This window comes from Haemaphysalis longicornis, unplaced genomic scaffold, assembly GCF_048455015.1.
Source record: "Haemaphysalis longicornis isolate Haplotype H1 unplaced genomic scaffold, Haemaphysalis longicornis Haplotype H1 scaffold_4, whole genome shotgun sequence".
Classification (NCBI taxonomy): Eukaryota; Metazoa; Arthropoda; class Arachnida; order Ixodida; family Ixodidae; genus Haemaphysalis; species Haemaphysalis longicornis.
In genome coordinates, this window is record NW_027526361.1 from 100,116,472 (window position 1) to 100,143,321 (window position 26,850).

A 26,850-nucleotide genomic window follows, 5' to 3' on the forward strand; every position below is an offset into this window, starting at 1 on the left:
GTCCGGGTGTACATGTGATGTGAAAGGGAGAGTCTTTCTGGGGACGGGAGAATTGTGGACGCGAGAATCTTTGTGGGCCGTTTGGGTATTCCGCTTGCAGCCGACAGTCTAATGGCTTTTTGAGAGTCTGTACTGAAGTGCAAGCTTCTATTCGATAGTTCGATCCGCTGGGCGGATCCCCCAATTTCTGTTTCTTCCGTTCCTGCGCGTAGGAGGGTCATTCAGTCACAAAGACTGCCTCGGTAGTCGACTATGTAGGCAAAAGGAGGTCCCCCAATAGCCTCGTGCTCTGGGACCTTATTTTTGTATATTTAGTTATATTAAATATTTTTCTCAGCAAATAAATGCGTCTGCTCCCGAACCTTGCTTCCCACCCGACTGCGTGATATGCAGGGGAGGTGCTGGGTAGATGACGGCGCGACAGTATTATAGGCTGTTTGACAAGATAGATGTCGTCTGGCCTGTTTGTTGACTGATGCGCGTAGGTTTTGAAGTACGGAAGCCTCTTAATTAAATTGCTTTCTGCCATTACTATTCAGGAAGCAACTCAAATTCTATTATTTTTGCATTCGCAGTGGGCGCAGGAAGAAATTCTGGCAACTTGCGTTGGAAGCCTTGTTATGTGTTGCCATGCTCTTCATCCCTACCTGCGTGGCCAGCACTGTCATCGTCTCTACGACTCACGGCTGCCTTCGCGGTATATCCAGAAAAGTACTTGACAAGCCCGTAGATGTTTTTATGGGAATACCGTACGCGAAGCCACCTGTGGGAAAGCTCCGCTTTCAAAAGACGCAGAGAGCCGAAAGCTGGGACGGCGTCTACGATGCAACGACCGCGAAGAACTCGTGTATGCAACACCGAGTACCAAGAGTATTTCACATCCCCACCACCCTCTCCGAGGACTGTCTCTACCTGAACGTGTGGACACCAAGGGCATCGGAAACGCTAAAGTTACCCGTTTTACTATGGTTCCACGGAGGTATGTTTAAGCTCGGGTCAGCTTACGAATCTAGGTACGACGGTTCTGCCTTGGCTGCGCTCAATGACGTTGTTGTCGTCTCGTGCAACTTCCGCCTGTCCGCCTTCTCCTTCATGGACGCGAATAACCGGGAGATGCCAGGCAATTTGGCGCTTTGGGACCAACTGTTAGTGCTGCAGTGGATTCAGAGTAACATACGGGCGTTCGGGGGGGACCCGGAGTCCGTGACCGCCTTCGGTGAAAGCTCGGGTGCCATGCTTATTCACGCTCACCTCCTGTCTCCACACAGCCGGGGACTGATACACCGGGTCTTCCTGATGAGCGGAACGATGAATAGTGATACCTGCGTCGACTCCCTTCCTGAAAGCATGGAGGTGGTGAATGCTATCGTTGCGTCGCTTGGATGCTCCGAGCCCTCCGCTGGCCTTAGCTCTCCTGCCGGTGAAGTGCTGGACTGCCTTCGTGAACGCTCAGCGGAAGAGATTTGCGCAGCAACAAAATCGACTTTACGGCCCACTTTTGAAACTGAGTTCATCCCGTGTCGGCCTTCACTCGCCATGAAGGAAGGATTCGTTCACGTGGTCGACGCAATGGTCAGTGTTACGGCGAACGAAGGAGCGTTCCTCTTCCTTATGCAGCCGGACGAGAAATTGTTCCTAGAAGACTTGAGTGGTTATGAGTCGGAATCCTTGGAAGTACAACTAAGGAACCTTCTTCGACCTTTCGTCAAGGAGCAGTTTCTTCCGCTTGTCGCCAAATTTACGAAGACTGTGTCTGTTGGAGACAAAGTGGCACTAAGGCAAGCCATCGGCGACTTCATCGCCCATCACCACTTTTACTGTCCGAGTAGATTCTTTGCCGAGACACTTTCCGCTAAAGGTGGAAAAGTGTTCGCCATGGTGTTTGGACATCGTTCCGAGAAATCCCTAATGCCAAAATGGTTTGGAGCCACGCACATGGAAGAGATACCGTTCGTCTTCGGCATTCCATTCTTGAAACCGACGATCTACACGGACAGTGATCGGGAATTCAGCGATTACGCCATGAAGACACTAGCATCATTCGCTCGAAATGGGTAGGTACACACGTGTCGGCCAGCAGTCCCGGAGTAAGAACAAGGCAGGGTGGGAAACGACGATTCCCAGGTCGGTCAGACTACGTCATAAACGCTTGCCTAGGTTAAAGGGGCCCTAAATAGGTTGGCGAGGGCGATAAGGCCGGAGCTTTCACCCTTTCCTCGCGCCTCAAAGCGTTGTGGATGCTACGAGATGATAAGCTCGAGCAAAGTAACCTAGAGACACTTGTCAGGGCGCTTGCGCTCCGAGGTGCGCGCAGCCATTGGCTCCGCTGAGAGGTTCGTACAGATTTTTCATTTTTAGCAGCCGGTGCGCATAATCCTACTGGCTCCGGGGCACTGCTTTTCGCGTCGGCCGTGCTAGCGATGGCACGTCAGTTCTAGCATAGGGGAAACTAGTGTTCAAAGGCCAGATAACAGGGCTCCAAAAACAACATGCTCGCTCACGACAATAATTGAAGATTTACACGATTAGCGGTCCGCTTGCGTTTCTTGCACACGGCGCTGTTGAGGCGAACAGGTCTTAGAGCCAGGTAGCGCAAAAAAAGACAACATAGCCGCAGTTATTCGGTCACCGCTTTATGAAGCCCCGCCGAAGACAATCTCCTGCGCCGCAACATCATCCCCTATCACATATTTGTAAACTGATTTTTAGCAATAGTTTGCATCTGGCAGGGGACGACGAGTTCTAGCTGCTGCGGTGTGTGCCGATTCGGGAGCGGTTTACGTCCAACATGAAGGCAGATGGTTTCCGAGGTCGCGTGCCTAGCGTTTCCTCCTGCAGAAGGCGCGCCGTCCTTTTCAGAATTATTAACATCTTGTAAACGGCGCGCTATATCAGCAAACTCAGCTAAGCTCGTGTGATAGATGGCGACGATCGAGGTTCGTCCTTCCAAAGGTACACCATTGCGGAGTGTCGTTCTCGTAGACACCGCCCGAGCCGTCTAAACCAACTGAGGGTTCTCCCGAGAGCCGGAAACTCTGATTGGCTGCAGCATTTCACGGAACTCGCCAAATGCGACGCCTTAGTCTTCAGCGCCAGCTGCGTCATACAGGCTACTTTACAGGCAAAAAAGCTACGTCAGAGCTCCATTGAATGGTGGCAAGACCTCAAATTCAAACAAGGAAAGGAAAGAACGCTTATCTAGCGATAGAGTGCTTGAAATCGAGACCTGTTTAGGGCCCCTTTAAGCTAGCGGCGTCTGTCATAGCAGAAGAAACCGCGGCCGCCGCGATCGGCATTTCACTGCGCAGCCCCGGAATGAATTGCCGCCGCTATCGTTCCGTCCATCAGGTGACGCTACCCTCTCCTTCACCATCGCAGCTGCGAAGCTTTGTAGTGCACTTTGGTTTTCACTGTGACATTAGAGAGTTTTAGCTGACCGTTTTCGAAGGCCGGCTCCGGTACCGGCGGCCTGTTGAGCGCAACCGGAGCCAATGCTGTACGCGGCCAAGCGCGCCACGCATGCGCAAATGATGGCGCTCCCGCTTGATGTCGGAGCGGAGCGGGCCGTGAAAAACGATCAGCTAGGTTCTTGATATCGGAGCGGAGCGGGCCGTACAAAACGGTGAGCTAAAACAAGCTAAAACTAGCTGACCGTTTTTCAAGGCCCGCTCCGCTCCGATATCAAGCGGGAGCGCCATTGCGCATGGGTGGCGCAATTGGCCGTGAACGGCATTGGCTCCGGTTGCGTTGAGTGGGCCGCCGATAACGGAGCGGATCGTCGAAAACGGTCAGCTGAAACTCTCGATTATATTAGCTGACCGTTTTCACGGTTCGCTCCACTCCGATATCAGCGGGAGTTCCATTGCGCATGCGTGGCGCGCTTGGCAGCGAACGGCATTGGGTCCTGGTTGCGCTGAGCATGGACTCCGACCGGAGCGGACCGTCGAAAATGGTCAGCTAAAACTCTCTATTGGCGAGTTTTATCTGACCGTTTTTCGCGGTTCGCTCCGCTCCGATAGCAAGCGGGAACGCCACTGCGCGTGCGTGGCCGGCTTGGCCGCGAACGGCATTGGCTCAGGTTGTGCTGAGGGCGCCTCCGATACCGGAGCAGAGCGTCGAAAACGGTCAGCTAGAACTCTATCTGGTCGCCCGCCAGCGCTTACCGTAATGAGTCGTTTCACCTCATATATATATTCTTGATTGATTATGAGGTTTAACGCGCCTACGCTATACAGGCGATGAGTCGCTCCGTAGTGGAGGACTCGGGATTAATTTCGACCACCTGGGGATCTTTAACGTGCGCCGAAATCCCCAACACATGCGCGTTTTCGCTTTTCAACTCCACCAGTAATGCGGCCGCCACGGCCGGGAATTGAATTGAATCGCATATTCCTGCCCAATCGAAGCGGTTTTTGCCGTGCACGTTGATAGAGGCTCGCTCTGCACCGAAAGTCCCCCTAAACATTCCTGTTCTGGCATTTGCAGCGGCAGTATCGGTAGCATTGTTCTCGTAGTACTTCTTTTGCTCGTAAACTATTGCTTCGCAACAGGCGGTTTGGTCGCTGTTACCATACTAGGCTTTTGTAAATACCATACTCGGCAGAACTACGCTTTTGTGTGGCGGAGTTGAAACAGCGAATGTAAAGAGGTTGCAAATCGCGCAGGAGTGTTTTAGGTGTGCCATTAGTTTCCAGCTAAGTGCAGTGGACGGCGCCAGCGTACAGATTTGTCCCCGAGGATTAAATACCGCGTCGTCTATTTGCTCGACCGGTGTTCCGCTCACTGAACGGTTGCCAGCCTTGCCAACGCTGCAGGAAGTTGCTAAGACTGAGTAGAAGCCCTTAGGGCGACCGTTACCGGGAAACGGCAAACATTTTCTTTCATGCATAGTGCTCCTGCGATATTGATGTTATTGCAAGATATTTTATTACCAAACAGGGGCTGATGCACGGTGACAATGAAGGGTGTCTTACGTCTGACTTAATAAACAGTGTCTGCACAACAGTAACGTAGTTAGTCGCCAAATAACCATGCCGTCGTATTTAGCGTCACAGGCTCGCTCCTGCATGATCGTACCATGCTACAGTTTGTGCGAGAGATTAAGTCAGCTTGATATCTCCTCCGCCGCCAAAGCGTGTACATACCCCCCAGCGAAGAACCTAATAATATTAACGGGAAATTGTATAACGCCTGGTTAAGGCTGGGTTGGTTCCCCCTTAATACATTTTCACCTAATTTACTAGCCCTCTCATGGCAATTATGCGAGTTGTTATTCCGGTCTGAGAAGGCAAAATGAATGTTTCAATGAAGCTGCCTGCAGTTACGCGTAAAATATTCACAAATAACACAAATATTCACAAATTGAGATAACATAAGATCTTGGGCCCTTCGGAACTCATAAGCACTTGAGCATGATCACAAAATGACCTGAATCGTTTTTCTTAGTGAGTGTGCCGCTGTAACCTGCTGTTTCTGCCGTCTCAGCTGCAATATTACAGCTGAATGTAAGCTGTTATATTATACCTCATTAGGCCGTGCTTGCAATTCTTTGTTTTTATTTCATGCGAATGTAGGTATGTTAATAAATAAATAAATAAATAAATAAATAAATAAATAAATAACGGTTAAAAACGTTCGGTATCAGTGTGTACCTTCATAAACACTCTAAGGGTCCTTTCATTGGGCTAGAACTGAATCAGTGTTTTCAATTTCAATTCAACAATTCTAGTGTAGATATTGAATGTTGTGAATTTTAGGTGTGAAAATTCTCAAGTGTATTTCGTGGCGTTTCAAAAGCGACACATTAAGAAAGACTACCTTAAAAAACAAAGCTTTTGTTCGAATTTTCATAGCGTTTTTGCATAATCATAAAAAATACTGCCACGAGTCGCACGACAGGAAATCATCGCTGACGGTGACTGCTATCTTTAAATTGACTTTGAGTCCCCCAAAACGCGCTGTTGTTGTTTTTTTCTCTGTTGTGTGCGGCAGGAAACCGATGTTGTACGACGGCAAAGAATGGCTACCGTTTTCGGCGGAGCATCCCCATTTTGTTTGGCTTCAGCATGGAAACTACACGACGGCAAAACATTTTCCTGGCGACACGTGCGACATGTGGAGAACATTTGTGTGAACGCGTTTCAAGTGTGTCTTCCGGCGTTCACCGGCCAGCGTACTCATTGTTCATCATGGGAATCCGCATAGCACATTTAGGATCGTAAAATTGTTGTGTTTTATGCAATTTATATCTATGCCGTCATGTTAAAAGAATAAATTAGGCTACAGTTTTCAGAGAGAGCGGGAGAGGCACATCTCTCCACTTAATGGTCATACAGAATGGAAGCCCAACATAATATTTTGTTCTGTTCATTAAAAAAATCAATGTCACAGATTTGAAATAATTCTGGTTCCCCCGTACCAACAAACCTCCGTCGGGTGCCCACCCGAAAGGCAGAAAAAAGGGTTATGAATCTCGCCGTGGAGGCTCCGGAAGAATTTTGCTGAAAGGTATGCGAGTATACTTAGCACAGTTTTATCGACAAGGAGCTAAACGCGACAGGAATCGGCAAATCGCCACGTGAAGTAATTGTGTTCATTCTTGAGGCAAAGCGATGACTAGGACAATGAAAGAGCCATCTGTTTCTACAGCATTCCATATTCAAGATAATAAAACAAAGCTGCAAAAGTGGAGCAGCAACTGTGCAAATGTTCCAGGTTTCGGAGAAGTGAACGCGAATGCATGCACGGCCGGCTGGGCTACCTCTTAAAGTTCTGTTTTCCGGATGAGGACATTCTGGCGTAGTTTAACTTTACAGGAAGTATTCCTGCGCTGACTTTTTACATAAGCGGTTCTTGTGCAGGCTGTTTTTAAAGTCACCCCAAATTTTGTTAGCAATAAGCGTGTGCATGGGCAGTTGTGTGCTTGCCGTTATCACAGCTTACCCCAATTCAGCGTGTCATATCTTAAGGCAGAACAAACATTCAAATTTTAATTTAGTATGAGAGAAATAATTTTGAAGCGGTACCATTTTGTCCACCACAACAACGCTCATCACCATCATCACCATGTTGATCTCAGCAGAGGCCAAGTCACGCGCACAGAATTAAACTGCCACCCCCTGCGGCAAGACATCTGGTGCCTTCTTTCTGCCTGTCGTGCACTAATCAGTCTTTTAGATTGTAACTGACTGGCAGTATCTCGTGAAGGAAAAATGAACCATAGTTTCAGCTCTCGCAAGGATGTTCATGAGATAACATTAATTAAGAGCTCCCGTCGCGTATTCTCGCGAAGGAAAAATATTCATGGTTTCTGGAGTCTTTTCGGGATTTGAAATAAATCGTGATGAAATAGCTTGTTCAAACACTTTTTTCATCAAATAACTTTATTGAACGCTTCTGGGAAACAATGCCAAAATTATTTGGACCGATAGCCAAAGGTTAGTGTCCGATTCGATACAGAAATGCATTATTGAATAGCAAAACACGGCAAAACAAAGAAAGCAAAATATAAAAATTTCTAACCCCTGAAAAACATACATGTTGATTCGACAAGTCAGTTGAAAATTTTGCATGTCAATTGCATGTCAATTTCTTTCAAGTGTAGTTTCGATTGTAACACATTCCATACTTTGCACAAAACATTTTTGTAAATTTCGTAGGCTTAACATAACAAGCAGTGACAAAAATTTCAGTAGAGTAAAAATATTTGGTTTTAGCTTTGAAAGGAGACCCAAAGTGTTCAAATAGTTATAACCTCATGACTTATTCCACTCTTCATGATCCCGTACACATAGCTGAGATTGCATTTTTGTTCTCACACTTTCGTTAACAAGTTGGACTTCTGGAGCTACATGCCAAAATTAGTGTCCTTTTACGCATTACATCGTGACGTACGAACAGAGCGAAATAGTTGAAAGACAAACATAAACGTTAGCAGCAACCAAGCACTACCTTATATTTATGTTTCCTTTCGTATGTGTTCTTATATTTTGATTTTTCGTCTGCTCATTCATCAAAAGGCCTCCAAACCAACTCGCACAGACTGACCTATATTATAAACGCAGAAAATAGTATTTCGTTTACATTATTACTCTAGTCAGCTGCAAAATTTGAGTGACAACATTGGCTACCAATTAGTACGCATTTGATATTTCAAACGCCTTTTTACGATCGGCTTCGTATACGATAGATTTTTCGGTGTTACTCTGTGTTACGTCACTGGTTGAAATTGCGTGAGATCAGAGAAGTAGTACCCGACAAGAGGGGTGCGGATTGAAGTAGGGGGTAAAAGCGATCAAAAGTAAGGACATGACTTGCACTTCCTTATGCTTGCCTTATGCAGTTTGTTCGTGGTCTCGTAGTTTCTACCTTACCATCCGCCTCCTTAAGGTCATGATATACGGAACACTGACTAATGTGCTGCCCACAGTATGCTGCGGATTGGACAAAATTGGTTTCGGGGATGTGAAATTTGGCAGCCCAGCACACCACTATGGGCCACATCTTCCCAGTGGGGCATCGGACACTTCATATAGAGGTATCTCGGCTCCTAATCGGCTTACTTCAGGGCAGACAACTTATGGTAAAGGAGTCATATATTTGACGCATCGGTTGCCACATGGGCAATTGCCGCCATATCGTGCAAGGATAGCACCGTCGGATCGAACACCACGACCAACGAATCAGCCAATTAACGCAAGCATACTACCTTGTTTTCGTTTGAAACCCGCACAGTCTTTAATTGAACTGGATATAAGTTTTCGCGAAATTATATTTCAATAAAGAGCTAAATGATGGACACCCTCGACGTGGCAGGCGGAAGTCGGAGGGAAGCGTGTAGTAAAAGTAATAAATATGCTTTAATGTACTGGAAATCACTGCATTCTTCGCGTCGTTCTCTCTCAGAAAGCTTAGAATAAGAGCCACCGTGCGGTTCATGAAAGGGAAATTCTGGATCGCATGCTCAACTGGGATAACGAATACGTATTGCGTGAGCATACACTACATTACATGCACATATTTCGCAAAGCTACGGGTCGTACTACGCACTTATGTTTAAAATGGGAGCCAGTTTCGTGCCAAGAACAATAAATCAAAGTGATCCCATTTTCCAATGGTGTCACCTTCGGCGCCGTATTTTCTGTCATTCTGATACGTCGTTAGCCGAGAATAAAATCCTTCTCCATAAAAAACGAAGCACACAAAAATTCAGAAGCAACGATGAATGAACGCGCAAACTGCGTGCATCGGAATTCCTCTTTCCTCGTTCTTCCATCAAATATTCCTTCTCACCGGAGTTTCCCGCAAGCTCGGCTTATTTGGACCGGCACGCAAGAAGGGGATTGGTCAGCTGAGCAAATGGCCTACATGCGGAATTCAGGTGTGCGAGGCGGCCGTCTCATTTCGGAGTCTGGAAGACTGCATAGGTGCTCGCTAGTTCGAAGCAGTTATACGGAGCTCATTTCTGAGGACATCAGGATCTAAAGAGCCATGGTGGGGTCGTGATCACGCTTGTGTCACTGGTTCCGTCAGTGTGCCGAGTAAACGTTGCTTCCTCTGGCAGACTGTGTGTTAACCCATCTGAAAGCCCGGCCTGAAGTTTCCATCTCACTGCTGCGCCTGAGCGCTGCTTAAATTTGCTTCAAGACTCAAAAATTGAAGAAGATTGCGCGTGTGAGTAACGTCCAAAAGGTGAAGCCGGGTTCGTGTATACCGTTGGCCGTGTTCATTCTCGCTGCAGCTGTTTCTGTGATTTGCAAGTTGGAGATATTCTAAAGAAGAAGTGCTGGCGCTGTTCAGACAGCTGCTGATTTCTTCACTGTAGATACAAAGAAAATCGGCATGCGTAAGCTGCGTGGCTGCCAGTTCCGTGCCAGGTTTGTAGTGGCGACGATGATTTGCTTTCTGCTGCAGAACGTTGGACATTGTGGCATTGTTGAAGCCGCGGCTGAAATCGAGGAGTCGACGCAGAAGTCGTCGAGACAACTTGGCCTGTCACCTGTCAACCTGGGCATCAACATCCCTTACATCTTCAACATGAAGTTGGGCACTGGACCGACTAACACCGGCCTGAGCATCAACGTGCCCGCCATCTTCAGCATGGACCTTGACACGGGAGGAATACACCAGGTGCGTCCTACTGGACTACGGCTGAACTTCTTCGGAGCTGGTCGCCGTGGTAGGGGCAACAGCTTACGCAGGCGCCCCAGCATCTTCAAACCAGCCGAGGTCGACCAAACGGCTGAACAAAAGACTGCTGAGAAGCCCCAGTTGTCACCCGTCGCGGAATCAGCAGCATCGTGAATCCGTCATTCGGACAGTCGTTAGATTCAAGACAATTTATCTCACATTTTGTATCGTCCACTGCTTCTCTTGTTTACAATGGCGGTACTGATCGAAGCGTTAACTTTGCAATAAATTAATTACGCTTTGCATAGTTTTCCTTCGGGGTGATGATGATCATTGGTGCCTGATTGCGCAAGACCAGATTTTTTTCGTGTTACTGATCGAGCATGTCCTTGCAGTTTAGTGAGTAACATTTTCTGGCAGTTGCAGACTGGTATTCTGAGAACTACGGCGCTTTTTGCGGTATTCTTCGAGTATAGGTATAATAGTGGTGCGGTGAAGATCATGTGCTTTAGTTCTAGGCGCTTATTTGTTGTGTTTTGTATTAACCATTTCGACGGAATAGGAGCAGAACGACTATGGAGATAGGTGCGCCCTTAAATATGAGTTCTATGCATGTTTTATTGCTTTGTTTACATTTCCCCTGTACGAGACCGCGCTAAAGGTGCAGTTTCTTGTAGGCGGATGCACTAAGACCATGCTCGTGGAGTATAAAAATTTCCCAGTCGGGACGAAAAGCTCTGCTTACGCACACGTTTATTTTGAAATTACTTGAAGGGAGAAGTGCGAGCGCCTCCCGGTATACAGGACTTGCTGCAATAGCAAGAGGTTGCCGTCTTAGAAAAACCAAGCATCACTGAGAGTCAGCTGTGAACGCTGGCAGGAATTCCTTAGAACAAGATCGAGTGTCATGTGAAACGGTGAAATATAAGGCACTGAAGTCAATAGTACCCTCTCTTTGTGCTTCTAGGGAAGCCAAGCGGTGTAAGCATTAGCAGACGTAAATACAAAAACCGGATGCAAAGGGTGAAGAAAGCTTCCGCACATCAGGCAGAACCGTCACTTAGATGGTGACTCCCTCCTAATCTCTCTCTCTCACTCATAGGATGGACGGACAGGCAGGCAGGCAAGCAGGCAGGCAGACAGGCAGACAGGGAATAACTAGTTTTTAAGCACATCGAAGTAGTCCATAAGTCTATTTTTGTTGCCTCCAAAGTGCTCTTTTAAAATTGTTGTTGGCTCCTGTTGCACAAATTTCCTTTTTTCAAAAGGCGCCTGCCAATACACACCAGAGGTCTGAATTTTCACAGCGCTTTATCCTTTATCTCCACACCGAAAACAGTCATTTCATAAGCGTGGAGGAATACGCCCTAATGACACCCTACATCCAGCCACAACTTTGCCCCAAGGTAACATGTATGACACTTCGCCTAGGGTTCAACTACAAATAAAGTACACACCCTCATATGACATTGTTTAGTCCAACTCACAACCATGTGATTCTGTGAGCTACACAGGCATACACTTCCAACGACATCTATAAATTCGTATCACAACTTTTAGAATGATCGAATGGCTCATTGCAGATCCTGTGTTGCCACTGGCAACACGCCATGCTTCCTGGCTTGGCTCATTGAGCCTTACCAATCGTTGAGAGATAATGAGGTTGCCCTGTCATGGAGTGTCGAGCCTCTTCATCATAGGCTCACCGTCGAACTTCCTCCTGTCATCAAGTGCACATACGTTTCGACCACACTCACGCCACGCAGTCTTCATTTGGGGCTTCCTTATACCGGCGTGCGACGAGGGGCAGGCCGCTGGGCGTTGAGCTGTCCTCCCCCGTGGGGTAGTCTTCGTAGAAGTGCGTCACGCGGTCGCTGTAGTGCACGACGACGCCTTGGAAGACGCAGCCTATAACGAGGAGGGCGGCGGTGACGCCGTGCAGAATGAAGCGGAACTTGGGCAGGTCGTAGAGCCAGCAGGCGCCGCGCTCCCCGCACTTGTCCTCCCACAGCAGACAGCTGGCGTCCGCCAGGGCGCCGTAGATCAGCGGGTACGGGATGAACGCTGTGGTCAGGAAAATGCGTATGAGATCCAGAAAACAGTGGCGTACGGATAAACATCTACAGAAACCATGTGATGTAACTGCTTAAGAGGAAAAAAAGTCTCAAAGTTCTGCTTCACTCTTTTCCCCACCACTGGCTCTCCTGAATGCGGGCCCCTCATACCAAAGGTTTTGCAGTTAAGTTCGAGAGAGTAAATAGAGATACTGAAGTTCTTGTTAGGCATTACCTAGTTACCTTTGCATATTGAAGGCTAAAATGCTCAGGCAATGCCGGGAGTTTTTCGACCAATTTACGCGCACTTTCAGCAGGAAAAGTACGTTCTAGAGCGCAGTTTGCCTCGCACCGTTAACCACACGGATTTGATGACGTCGACTACGATGCCGCACTGGCAAGTATGCAAGGCCGGCTAGATGTAATCGAGGCTTCGAAGAATGCCGGTCTGGTCGGGTAGGATCATTGAAGACATAACAAAGAAAACACGACCACACAAGAAAATGAAAACAATGACGCTTCGCCCCCCCACCCCCCCACCCCCCCGAACGGGAGTCGTGTTTACACTAAAGTAAAAAAGAAAGCGCCCGTTCAGGGGCTGAAACGTCATCTTTTTCATTTCCTCTTCTGGTCGGCGCCTTCTTTATTGTGTCTTCGGGCTGGAACGTCCTACCGACAGAGATAGGAGAAGGAGGAATAAACGTTTAATCGAGCAGTTAAGGTCACCGCAGGTGGTGTACCTCCTTAGTCCATCCAGCCCTGGGTCTTAACGGCCTGTTTCGCCCGGTCTACCAGATGTTGTTGGGGATCCGGGTTGGAGCTGTTCAACCGACCCTCCTACTGCTCCTATGAGGGTTTGGATTTGGGGCAAAGGATGGTGTGTTACGGCACTCCCACATCATGTGGTAGAGAGTGCATGGCTCTAAGCAGAATTTACAAGTGCATGCGTATAACGTGGGATGTGTAGTAATGTATAATGGGAAATGTGTTAGTCTGGAGCTCTCTGTAGATGCCTGTGTATTCGCTAGACATGTTGAGAAGTGGAGGTTGAAAGGCTCTTCGTCCCAAGCGGTAATGTTCTAGGATATCAGCGTATCTTGTAGGGATTATCTCTCGTGTTGGGCTCATGGAAGGACTGGCTGATATCCCTGGGGGACGTGCCCGGTATGTGTGGGCTCTGGCTGCTGCATGAGCCGCCTCTTTCCCTTCATATGCTGAAACTTTCGGGTAAGTCAGGTTTCGTAGATAGAATTTTTGCTGCTCTTGATTAAATGCGTCCACTTTGAAAGTTCCGGCACGCAGTCTGTGAGTATGATATAACGGTGACAGGTGACATGTTGTTGGCCAGTGGTAACTCTAGGGGCACTGTCTGCTTCTGCGGCGGTGTCGATGTCTTTGGTAGATATACAAACAGAAGCTAGTTCCAGTGCCTGGTTATTAACAATGCTGATGGCGTGGGCTGATGGGATGGTGTATACTGATGCGTCTGCGTACCTAACGTCAGGCCGTTTTTCGTATGAAGCTCGAAGAGCTTTAACTCTTGCTTGGCGTGGTCCTTTTTTTGTGGAGCGGATGCAGGTTTCTTTGCACTGGGGCAAAAGCAATGTTCTCTCTAACATGCAGAGGAAGGAGATTTTAACGTCATTGTCGTTGGGACTTCGAAACCCAGTTTTCGTAGGGTGTGTCTTCCCGTCTTGGTGAGTTCTAGGCGTTCTGATCGGCTAGTTTTTTGAGCTCCAGCGAATTCCTCGCAAGTGTTGCGCAGGCCCAATTGCAGTAATTTGTCTGTAGAAGCAGTGGTGGGTAAACCGGGTGAACACTTGTAGGCTTGGTAGTAAAGAAAAAATATACTAGAAACTTTCAGCCTGCATCTCTGATTTTTTTTTAATTGAATGGAATTGAAAAACGTTTATTTCTCGTCCGAGCGAGAGGAGACGGGTACTAAAGGCACAGACAGCCTGTCGGAGGTCCTCAGCCCCCTACACACTGTGTCAGCAACGTATATCTCAGTACACTTGTATACAGGGTGTCCCAGCTATCATGCACCAAGATTTAAAAAAAGAGAAGTCGCGTAACTCGAAGAAAACCTAGTGCATAATGTTTGCAGTACTGTGAAGAAGCGGTGAGTAATTTTTTCGTTAATGAGACTTAATTAATTAATTGTAATTAAATATCTAACTCGAAAAATACTGTCCTAATCACTAAAGTGTCAATGAGGCACTTGTAGGTAACCATGAGGGGCATCTAACTGCGCTATTTTCAGCCACGAACTAATTGCGTACTCATTTATTCTGACTGATAAAGGAAACCCGCGAAATATGAAAAATATCACGTGACGACGCTTACGTGCGCATTGTGAAGCAGCGTCCCCAAACAAAGCTGGTTGAAAGCAACTGCTTTGCGTGTTACCCGCCCGAAGAGACAGCGCATCACCTTGATAATAGCATGCATGGAAGGAGCAGCAGCAGCAAGATTCGCGGGACGCGTGTGCAGATAAGGAACAAACTCGGTCGCGATTTCTTCTTTCTTTCTTTTGTCTATTTCATTCTGGCTAACTCAGAGGCAGCCTGTTTGAGGGCGTTGCTTTACGGTGCGCGCGGAGGCGCCGTCACGTGGTATTTTTCATATTTCGCGGGTTTTCTTTATCAGTCAGAATAAATGTGTACGCAATTAGTTCATCGCTGAAAATACCGCAGTTAGATGCCCCTTGTGGTTACCTACAAGTGCCTCATTGACACTTTAGTGATTAGGACAGTATTTCTCGAGTTAGATAATTAATTACAATTAGTTAATTAAGTCTCGTTAACGAAAAAATTACTCTCCGCTTCTTCACAGTACTGCGAACATTATGCACTAGGTTTTCTTCGAGTTACGCCTTTACTCTTTTTTTAAATCTTGGTGCATGATAGCTGGGACACCCTGTATGTATACAATCAAGCTGAGTAAATCGTTTTCACAAATAGGGAAATAAAAAATGAGAAAGCAACTAGGAAGAGAGTATGAGAAATGAGGTGAGCAAAAGAAAAAAAAAGGATTACAGCACAAAAGTTTAGAGAACTCTGAGTCATCAAAAAATAAACAAAAATGAATATTTGTCTAGGTATTCTTATACACTCACTCATACGCAGTTCGACGCAGAAAAAAATGCGCTCAAATACCAACTGCAAGACAATGAATGGGAATATGAAAAATAAAGATAAAAAACATTAAAAAAGTCTTAGGCATCTTGAAAAGTACCTTTGTACAATCGGAACCAGGGAATGCGCGGAATAAAAAGCACAAAAAAAATACTCATCCATCTCTTTTTCGTCTGTTTTTACATGTCCGTGTACATTTAAAGCTAATTCAGTCGAAGGCCCATGTCACTTAGAGTACCTAGACTACGATTGGGCGTTGGTGTTGCACTGCTCCAAGCGCTTCTATAACTCATCATGTGACTTGCGAATATCACACAGTGAATCTTCACTGCGTTTGCCCCTACTGATTTTTTGTGTGTCACGTATTTCGCAATTCGAAGTCAATACAGCGATTCAAAGTACCAGGCAGGTATGAACACTGGGTATAAGTAAGGCCGCCATCAAACGGGATTGCAGCGTGTAAAAAAGCGAAATAGTACTGAAACTAAGCATGGAAACTAAGCATGGAGCATGGAGATTTTGAGCAGCAATATTTTTTCCAGGAAATCAAGCATGGTTATCCTGCATCTGAGACACGTACACACTTTAGTGGTGCGTTATGGTGTGCCCATTCTCAATGACGTTTAGACATTCTGGAATATTGGTATTGTATATACACCATGCATTTCCCCTGCCTTTCACATTAATTAGTGTTAGTGTGGCTTTTATTCACACAAACAACGTTCTTGAGCCGCAGCCTAGCTTTGGCGAAACAAGAAAATCTTTGCTGAGAGTCAGTTAAGTCAGTTCCAAAGCGTCGCAACGCACCTCGTTGTTTGAAGGCAGCCGCGTCACCCGTGCAAAAGAGGGAAAAAGCAGTTTCAACTATTGGGATTGTAGTCTGATAATAAGGTCGAATAAACCCGCCGCGGTGACTCAGTGGTTATAAGGCGTTGTGCTACTGAGCACAAGGTCGCGTGTTCGATTCCCGGCCGCGGCGGCCGCTTTTCTGATGGAGGCGAAAAGCAAAAGCGCCGGTGTGTACGAGATTTCGGCGCACATTAAAGATCCCCATGTGGTCAAAACTAATCCGGAGCCCTACACTATACGGCGCGCCTCATCGCCTGCGTTGCGTCGGCACGTTAAACCATACAATCAATCAAATCAATCAATCAAATCAATCAAATCAAATCAATCAAATCAAATAAAATAAAATCAAATCAAATCAATCAAATCAATCAAATCAATCAAATCCATGAATGTATCAATCAAATCAACCAATCAATCAAATCAATCAATCAATCGAATAGGTTGAGCAGGAAACTTAAACTTCGAAATTCTCTTCAGCATTGAAATAAAAGGTTTAGGAAAGCGTTTCCACGTTTTAGGTAACTTGAGTTTTCGTTACCACAAGCACCAAAACAGAGTCCGCACTATTTGCACATGATTGAAAGTGCGTTAGCCTTAAGCATGATGGTGCGGTGAACCTCAATGGAAAGTAACCCCAAACACATGTCTGCATCTACGCTCGTATGGACTCAAGGAACAATACTGCGGGGAAACGAAACCAAGACTTCAATGTTTTGGATAGTCATTAGCACTTACACCAGTTTTACACCAATCGCACCTTCTTGACGGGGCTAGGATGTCTGGCCGTCGCATCGAATTCGTTGGTCACAAGGTATCTAACGTTCGACCAGAATGTTTTATTATACTCACCAAATAGGTTCATTAGAGCGGACAACATAGACAGCGCTGCACTTTTGTCTTGGGGGTCGAGAGACCTGAAATGAGAATGCAAAAAACATTGGAGGTGCAAACCGAAAACAAACTTTATGGCAAGTACTATTCTCGTTCCTGAATGCAGAAGAGAGTGCGCGGGAAGAACAAATCGATATCCTCATGTCTACTTCAGTTGGTCTACTTGATATTGCTTATGATGAGGTTTCTGGAAACTGTGTGGACTACAACACTACGCCCTAAGCCCAGTAGCGCATCCAGCACTGAGACTATTACGGGGAGGGCATTCCTATGACACTTATGCGAAAAAGAAAATGAATAGTGGACTGTTCATAAATCGGCGGCTATTACCGCATTCATATTTTAGCGTCAGGATGAAGCTCTTTAAAAGGAAATTTTTTTGTGCGGAATCTTATAGCGGCTTTTCTTATGTAACCTGAGGAAATGGCAGATATAACTGAAGTTTTAGATATACGCACTACATATAGTGAATCATGACGGCGCTCAGCCTATAGAAGAATACCTGATCACCAAAAGCGTTGATCCCACGAGAGTGGTGCAGTAGCAGACCTGAATTACAAAAACAACAGCCGTAAACGTCCATAATGCCACCGAACAGTCTAGCTCGCAATGGCCGTAGGTGACATCACCGCTCTGGAAGCTGGCGTAGTCGCTGGTGGCCACAAGGCAGTGGCAGTCGCTAAAAACCTGAAAAAGGAAGATGCCACAATCCTTGTGGTCAAGGGACTGCACAAGTAACGGCACCTCATTAATGGTCGAGTCTGCATTAAAGGACTTTCTAATTTCAATCACAATATACTGTCATACAGGCAAATGCAAAGAAAAAATTTCGTACAAATCGTTGCGCTCAAGAGAATTACTGACAAAACAAACTTATTTCTTTGGGAGAGGAATACGTTGATCATTACTATTTTTGCCGATAGCGTTTAAGTTGTCCGCCTAAATAATCAAGGAACGAATGATTGAAATATTATCGAGCAACAAGACCAGCGCCATAGCGAAGTCGTAGCGGATCAAGTCCTTTTGCGAGAACAAAGCCATATGTAGGCTTGAAAATTGGTTGCAGGTTACGCAAGCAACAAAACAGCGACCCATTACGGGATGTCTTACATGTACGTGTAACTAGTGGCAAACAACAAGACCCAGTTTATGAAGGCGCGTACACAATTGGATTTGATTGAAAAAAAAAAACAGTTATAGATCCTGCAGTAAAGTCTGCATGCAGACTTCAGACGTGGCCTACGTCATCTTCTAGACCCCAACCGCGGCCGGAGTGCCGCTAGCCGTTCGCGGCCTGCTTGGCTCCTGCCGAGCCAGTGCCACGATGACCCACAGGATGGCCTTGATTTGTAGGTCTTGGTTTCTTTCCCGCGTTGCTTCTTCCATCGCCGGCGGTAACTTCCCTGACACTGGTTCCGTCGGGAAATTGATGCAGTAGCAAATTATGTGTAGGAGCGTTGCTACTTTCGTTCGACACACCTATACAGTTGTCGTCGGGGTACATCTTGCGCTTGATCGCTGGGCTCGGGATCGTTCTTGTTTGTAGTTGCCTGTATATGACAGCCTGCTGCCGCCTGAGCCCTTTGCAGGGCGGCGGCAGCGTTCGTCTGGTCGTCCTGTAGGCCTTCGTGATCTCGTTGAAGCTTGTCATGCGATCCCTGGTACGGAACCACAGTCGTCCGCAGTCTCCCGCGCGGTCTGTCAATTCTCGCGCTCGTGAGTGTGTGGTCCCGTTGCGGTTGTCGTTGTTCTCCGAAATCTTCCCTGCATGTGCAGGAACCACTTGATTCTAACATGTCTGTCGCATTCGGTCTTTGGTGCAATATCGTCACCACCGCAGGGGAGATTCTTCCACGGGCGTAGTTCTTCATTGCCTGCCTAGAGTCACTAAGGACCGTTCGGCCTCCCGGGTCCACGATGGCCAGTGTGATGGCGATCTCTTCTGCCGCCTCTGGTTGTTCAGTTGCTATGCTGGCTGCCGCTCTCGTTTCCCCTCAGCGTCGACTGCCACCACCGTGAAGCCGTCTGTACTTGCGTATTCCACAGCGTCTACATATCGAGCGCCTTTGTCGTTGGCATGCAGGTCCGTGAACGCCTTGGCTCTTGCTGGCATTGTGCCGTCATATATACTCTGAGTGCATGTTCCGCGGGACAGGTTCCACCCGGATTCTGCCGCGTGCGCCTTCGGGAACCGAACCCTTGTGGCGCTGTTGTGTGTGATATCCAATTCCGAGCTTCTCCAAGATTTTTCTTCCTGCCTTGGTCGTCGACAGCATTTCCAGCTGGCCAACCTTTTGGGCCTCAGCAATTTCGTTGAGCGTGTTATGGACGCCCAGGCTAACTAGTCTGTTCGTGTTGGTGGCCTCGGGTAGTCCGATGGCCGTCTTGTACGCCCGTCGCATAATGACGTCGAGCTTATTTTTGTCGCTCTTCTTCCATCCATGAAACGCTGCCACGTACGTGATGTGGCACAACACGAAGGAGTGCGCGAGAGTGGCAAGGTTTTCTTCGCGCATTCCTCCTCTTTTATTGCACACTCTCGGTAGGATGCATCCGTTGTTACCATACTGGTGAATCAGCATGCCCAGGACGCGTATGTTCTTTGCCTTTGGGATGCTGTTGCCGTCGCCAGGGCATACCTTGACTTCCTCAAAAGATAGATCCACAACACACACACCGGGACTTTGGGAACAGAACAGTTTAACCAAACCCGTGAGTAGGAGGAAAAGGCAAAATATTGCATGTCCCATATATAAAAAGCTGGGTTTTTTCCGTTTTTCACAAGTATGTACAAACAGGCCCAGCACCAAACTCTTATGTGTGGAACTACAACTGCCAATTTCAAAAGTTAGTGTTCTTGCCACTGTTCACGATGGTGCCTGCATAGCTTCGGCTTTCTCAGATGGCTTGTGCCGGGTGGTATAAATACCTTGCTTTACTACTGCGTGAACGCTAAGTAAAAATGACAACCTGTCCAGAAACAATTCACAAAGCATCAACCAAACGTAAATACGACCTGCAGCGGCAAAAGTTGATGCACAGTCGTTGCGATTACAATGATTCTTCAAGGATAACATTTAGTGGGGTAAGTTGTGTAGTTGTAGCTTTAAAACAACAAACTTATGTGGGAACCTGTTCGGAAGGGAAAAGGGCTTGTCCTGTCCTCACCTCGTCCTCTGTTTATTACGTTTATTACTGCGCTTGTTTTCTGTGAGAGCCCCTGTGCTGAGTTAATGTGATTGTATTGGCGGGGAAGATCATCTTAAACACTTCACTAGGGTACTGGCATTAACATGACTGAATTATTTTGCTTGAACAACATGACACATATGTGGCATGTGTTCGTGGGAGCGGCTCTGGAGCCGCAACGACGTATACTAATGCAAGAGCATTATGTGCTTCATTATGAGAAAAATTCTGCACAAATTCAGAGAATTGTCAACTGATGGGAAGAATTTTTTACGCCTCTTGTCTTCGTCGTCTGTATTTTTAGCCAGATTTGACTATGGGCCGCCAAATACGTTGGGTTATAGCATTGTTTTGTAGTTTTCCTTTGTTTCTTATCGCAGATGATGTATGTTTCTAATATTATAGCCATTAAGAGACTTACCTACGCCAATTATGTATTTTTCGGCAGGTGAAGGACGGAGAGCATGCTTGGTTCTTTTTCACATTTTTAAAATTCAGTTCCCGTCGTTTGAAGTTCCCGTCGTTTGTGTTCATTTTTGAGGGCGGTGTGTAAGACACATTTTGTAATTCGTTAGTTTATTTTTATACTTTTTAAAGATTTTTAATTTTTTGGATGCTCTGGATTTTAAAATTCCATTCGACCAGGTATCTTCACTCACGCTAGTATACACAATTAAATATATTAAGTTCGCCAATGATGCATGTAACGTGCGCCTAAATCTACACAGAAGCGAAAGCGCCCGTGTGTCTAGATTTTGACGCACGTCAGATACACAGGGGGTCAAACTAATCTGGAGCTCTAGGTGTAGCTTCGGTGCGTTAAACCCAACAATCAATCAATCAATCAATCAATCAATCAATCAATCAATCAATCAATCAATCAATCAATCAATCAATCAATCAATCAATCAACCAATCAATCAATCAATCAATCAATCAATCAATCAATCAATCAATCAATCAATCAATCAATCAATCAATCAATCAATCAATCAATCAATCAATCAATCAATCAATCGATCAATCAATCAATCAATCAATCCAGTTGTGCAGATGCAGACCGTCACATTGTTGATTCATCTTCGCGATTTTCGAAATGCACATTTCGGTTTGTTTTTTCGGGTCTCTAGTTTTTTCTCCGTATTCTGAAGGTGACGCATCACATGCATATTTTTTTTATTTTGTTCGCTTTTTTGTAAGTATTGTAGTTCTTCCATTTTCTGCATTTCTTTTTTTACAAATTCTGCTCCACCTTCCTCCCTCTAAGTGGCTGCTGCACCCAATAGCCAACAATGTTGTCAGAGCAAGGTGTTTAAAGGTCACCATGTGGCCAAAATTATCCCGGAGCCTCCTACTACGGCGTGCCTCGATGCACACGTGTTGCGTGCTTTAGACGCCCAAAATGTGAATTTGTGACGCATCCACACAGTGCCCACATAGGCAGTGGCGTATTTAACAATGCTTCTTCTTCACACGTGTTACCGTGGCTGGCGCAGCCAAACCGTCTGCTAATTTCTGTTGTGTTTTTATTGCAACTGGATGGATATCTTCAAGCGATGAGAAATTTCTCTTCGTTCCCCAAGCTTCAAGTCACGCCACGAAGATTTAATACAAAAACCGCAAGTATACCTTGTTATAAGCGTGGACTCGCCGCCGAGTGGTTATGGTTCAACCTTCAGAAGCATAGCGGCCTGGCCCGGGGCTAAAGACTTGTTTTCACGAGATGTGTTTCGTTGCGCGCGCGCCGTCATACCGGCGACAAACATACGGCTATGAATAGACACACTGTGATCGCCAGTGAACACACAGCCACGCATACGCAGTAACCGACACTCACCGAGATCTACCCTTGAAAAATACCCCTTATAAAAGAACCCCATGTGATATTCTTGCGACAGCGGTCGCTCAGAGGGAATACGTGCGCAGCAAAAAAGGCCCATAAGGCTTATAAGTCACCAGAAAAAAAAATCTAGAAGGAAAGATACCCTGCGAGCAAACATAATTTAATTTTGTTATCTAATTTCCTTTTCTTCTTGTTAGATAATACTGATACGCGGTATGAACAGCGTGGACGTAAAAAATTAGCAGTGGCTTAGTTCGGCTACGCCAGCGTGAGCTAAGGTTCAGCTGGTTATTCTTAGGTTTCCTGGTTGTCTAGGATTAGCTGATTATAATACTTACTGCTGCTAAAACGATTTCCAATCCAATCTAGTCCAATCCAATTTAATCCAAAACAATCTAATCCAGTCCAATCCAGTCCAATCCAATGTAATATAATCCAATCCAATCAAATCAATTCCAATTCAATCGAGCCAGTCCAGTCGCGGCGGCGGCGACTCCGGCGCGCCAGCTGCGCGCCGTGAGACGTCACTGCTCCTTGCGCATGCGCAGCACGGCTTTCCAGGAGCCACGCGAAACTGCTCAACCTCAGCCAGTGTAGCTCACGCTACAAAAGCACCAAAATCTAAATACTATTCGACTGTTAAAATAAAAGGTGACGCTGTTAAGATGATCACCTTCTGTGTGTTTAAAAAGGCTCCAGTCCCAATAAAAGCCTACTAGGGTGCCAGAAATGTCTCGAATACTCCGCAACATTAACTTTACTTAGGTCGGTCTCTTACGTATCCAGGTGGTGCGGTGCTTTTCTCATTGCATCTTTGCATTGTCTAGATGTACCTTTCTCCCTATTGAATTTTTTCTGATGCAATATTTGGAGGTCGATGCACCAGCCAGACAAAAGTAAACGCGTGGGCTTGACACGCCGAAAAACCTAGGCACCCAATCAAGATTTCGTTAATTTATAATTTCTCTTTGTCCACCCATATTTACAAACTGTGGGGCCGGTGCGCTGCCTAATATAAAAATAAACAGATGGTCATGCCCTGTCAGAGACAGCTAGTGATAGCATTCCAACTTTAGTCTATGTCAATGTGACAAGCACTTAAGGCGGTAACAACTATTTCATTTAGTTCCTCGTGCAGAATTCGTTTGTGGCAGTAAAACGAAAATAACTTCTCATCAACAATGACTTGTCGCAAGCGTGAAAGAGTTCCCCTCAGAAGATGGAGACAACTGAAATTTTTAAATAATTTTTTCTACAAGTGTACTACTCCTAATAAGAGCTTTGAAAAATGTGAACTGAAATCCGATTAGAAATTTGTCGCAGTGCGTAAGCATTCTGGTTGCATCCGTCACGCTCACGCAGAGTCCGCCCAGGATTTCTTGCGGGGCTCATTCAGTGCCCTAAAACTTAGCGTGATTCTTTTTCTTTACCTTTTGTTCTTGATCTGCGTTTATCCCGCTGTTTATATCCCGTTTATATCCCAGCGAATTTTTCTTCGTGCGTAGGCTTCTCTGCAATGCGCAGAAAAGGTACGAAAGCAAACTACAAGATTCCAAGTGCCCGCATGTTGAGCCTGACGGCCGTACACGCAACCACTTTAAAGTCAGTCTTACAATTACGCACATCAATTGTAGGAAAGACTTCCTTCTAGGGGCAATATAAGCATTCGTGTCAACCATGTTGTCCCTGGGGACTTTCAGATATATCAGTGCAACGTGTCACGTTAAAGACGGGAGTTCGATTTTCGGTGGAAGTAGCCCTCAATGTTTACTCTTTAAACAATACGATAAATTTGTACTGCACCTCTTTATGACGCTCAGCACACTGGGTCCCTGTTTAACCACCTGCAGGCGGGTCTTCAACGCTCACTCATTTGTACCTACTGGCTCTTGGAGATACTCACGCTTTCGTTCGAAGACTGAGGAGTGCATCCAGCGAAGCAAGGAGAGAAGTACTGGATCCCAGTCGATGTGTCGCACACGGGGCGGTGGACGCCTGATGAGCACGAGCACTGCCGCATGCAGGAGTTCTCCACAGTCCTGCTGCAAAGCGAGAGAGGCAGCCACCTCCAATGAATATCTGTTCGCAAAAAAAGAAAAGCTATAGTAGCCTAGGCCGTAGCCACTCTACATAGACGGAGATCGACCAAAATAATAATGTTCATAACGGACACAAGGCTGATGATTCGATAGTCTGTATAGCCTAGGCCGTAGCCACTCTACATAGACGGAGATCGACCAAAATAATAATGTTCATAACACACACAAGGCTGATGATTCGATAGTCTGCATAGCCTAGGCCGTAGCCACTCTGCATAGACGGAGATCGACCAAAATAATAATGTTCATAACGGACACAAGGCTGATGATTTGATAGTCTGTATAGCCTAGGCCGTAGCCACCCTACATAGACGGAGATCGACCAAAATAATAATGTTCATAACGGACACAAGGCTGATGATTCGATAGTCTGTATAGCCTAGGCCATAGCTACTCTACATAGACGGAGATCGACCAAAATAATAATGTTCATAATGAACACAAGGCTGATGATTCGATAGTCTGTATAGCCTAGGCCGTAGCCACTCTACATAGACGGAGATCGGCCAAAATAATAATGTTCATAACGGACACAAGGCTGATGATTCGATAGTCTGTATAGCCTAGGCCGTAGCCACTCTACATAGACGGAGATCAACCAAAATAATAATCTTCATAACGAACACAAGGCTGATGATTCGATAGTCTGAAGCTCTAGATGTAGGGTGCTCCCACTAAGAGTTAGACTTGGAGAAAAAGAAAACAAGCCTCCAAGCCCGATGTATTAGTATTTAGCGTGAGATAACCGATATATACGAATCAGACGAAAGTATTGCTCGATGACATTAAATCAAGTTAGGAGGAGGACATCTGGCTCTTTAATTCACCATTCTGATTCCTTTCAAATATTCCAACATTTTCTTCCGTACGTTCGTTGCGCTCATTCTACCTTATGCCATGACTCAGAAGTTGATGGTTGTAGTGGGCGCAGAGCAGCAATTTTCCTGCAAATAGTTTAGATATAAAAACGTCGAAATTGGATGCGTTCACGTTTAACCAGGTCATTAAGTGCAGCGCAGCGGAGGGATCAGGAATAATTTAAACCACATGCGTTTGGCTTCTTTATCTCCGCCCGCGCAAATGTTGCTCACACCGGCATTCCGTTTTTTAGCAGCGAAGCTGTTGAGCAAATCGTTAGTTTGCGTGTCCGGAGATAAACAAACCAAGAAAACGCCGAGCCGTCGGGTGTGCGTGCCTCACGGCGACCGCCCAGCGTACCTGGCGCACGTTTGCCAAGTCAAGCATACTCACTGAGGGAAATTGTCCCAGCTTGCCAACCCCCTCTAAAAAAACAAAAACAAAAGAAACTCCAGCATTCGCAGTAATCGTGGCAACACTTGCTCGGACCGAGAAAGACACGTCATAGCGCACGCCCCTCCAAGGTGATGTCCAATGATTATCGCTTCCAAAAAATGATGGAAGCTATGATTTATAGCAACAATGATGGAGTGAATGTGATTTCGGCAGAGAAAAAGAAGCAAATCGGCTGCAATTGAGGACTTACAACGTGGTGATGGTTGTGGAGGTCGCGTGCAGCTTCGTTATATTCAAGCCTTACGCGATATTTTGAAGTATCGCAGCCCATGGTTCTGCGTTGTATTTGTATCTACCTATGCGTGAGCATATATGTACATAGAACATGCCGGAAAAAAGTTCGCATCGATCCACGGAGAGTGGCGACAGTCGAACAGAACGACAGAGTGCGTACGGAGAGGTGTGACGTCAGCCGAAGCGGTGTCAGGATTGATCGCAGTCGAGCTGTGTTTCTAGTGCTGCCGGCCTATACGCCTCAAGCGCGGCCTGTAGGGGCGCCACTGAAATCCCCCTAGCGGCCCGTTTCGAAAGCAGGCGCGGGAGTCCCCGGCCCGCTCCCCCCTGTCGGCGCTGCTTTTGGGGCTCGTTAAAGACACCGATTTACCGTTTGTCCGCGTTCGAAATGCGGAATAACGTGGAGCAGGCACTCTGTTTGCAAGCCTGGTGTGTTCACGAGAGTATAAACGTTTATGACGCGATCTTAGAAAGATCTATATAAGCGCCGGGCGTGTGTCACAGGCCGGCGTCCCAAAGCCAGCATTTGCATGCAGCTGATTGCAATTCCGCTGCCCTGAAATTTAGTGGCAGTGTCTCCGTAAGCAATGTTTCCTCCGGTGGTCATGTTGCGGCCATACACACTATGATGTAAATCGACTTTGTGCACTACAAAATCCAGCGGAGCACTCATACCTGACAGCACGCAAGTTACGCCTGCCAATATCACATATCAGATATCAGTACCCTGAACAAGCCAATGCTGCATAAATTTCGCAAACATTGTACCAAAGAAGTACGATGAATAATGCAAAATTACACTCCGGAGTCAGCACACGACGACAAATTTAATGCTGGGTCGTCTTGTCCCGAGGTGAGCGCTCGCTAAGATTCATCTGTTACATTTATCCTCCACGAGAAGCGCGAAGATGGGCTTATAGAGTAATCCGCGACCGCGACCAAACGCTTCTTCGAAACATCGTCGTATGACACAGGGAGACTGCAGAATCTAGCATAAACCGAAATCAGAGACCCTTATCATATACGACACTCTTCCAACGAGCCCGTGTGTACGAGATTTCGACGCACGTTAAGGATCTCCAGGTGGTCAAAATTAATCCGGAGCCCTCCAC

The 26,850-nt window shown here is 46.4% G+C and overlaps 2 protein-coding genes across 3 annotated transcripts in view; one reads left to right on the forward strand and one right to left on the reverse strand.

Annotated features, from left to right (window-relative positions):
- Positions 1 to 10,443, forward strand: part of LOC144179169 (acetylcholinesterase-like) — a 35,562-nt gene extending 25,119 nt beyond the window's left edge. The window contains exons 2-3 of one of the 2 annotated variants that reach the window (XM_077707412.1): positions 576 to 2,054; positions 5,992 to 7,804. In XM_077707412.1, coding sequence (XP_077563538.1) covers positions 576 to 2,054; positions 5,992 to 6,133 — 1,621 coding nt within the window. In that variant the 3' untranslated portion in view covers positions 6,134 to 7,804. Of the gene's footprint in view, positions 1 to 575; positions 2,055 to 5,991; positions 7,805 to 9,912 lie in introns of those variants that run through there. The other variant, XM_077707413.1, reaches the window with a different exon arrangement.
- Positions 10,444 to 11,863: 1,420 nt separating this feature from the next.
- The window catches only part of LOC144179873 (solute carrier organic anion transporter family member 74D-like), a 56,655-nt gene continuing 41,668 nt past the window's right edge, over positions 11,864 to 26,850 (reverse strand). The window contains exons 6-9 of the mRNA XM_077708297.1: positions 23,995 to 24,133; positions 17,562 to 17,746; positions 17,018 to 17,082; positions 11,864 to 12,192 (exon numbers count right to left, since the gene is read on the reverse strand). Coding sequence (XP_077564423.1) covers positions 11,882 to 12,192; positions 17,018 to 17,082; positions 17,562 to 17,746; positions 23,995 to 24,133 — 700 coding nt within the window. The 3' untranslated portion in view covers positions 11,864 to 11,881. The remainder of the gene's footprint in view (positions 12,193 to 17,017; positions 17,083 to 17,561; positions 17,747 to 23,994; positions 24,134 to 26,850) is intronic.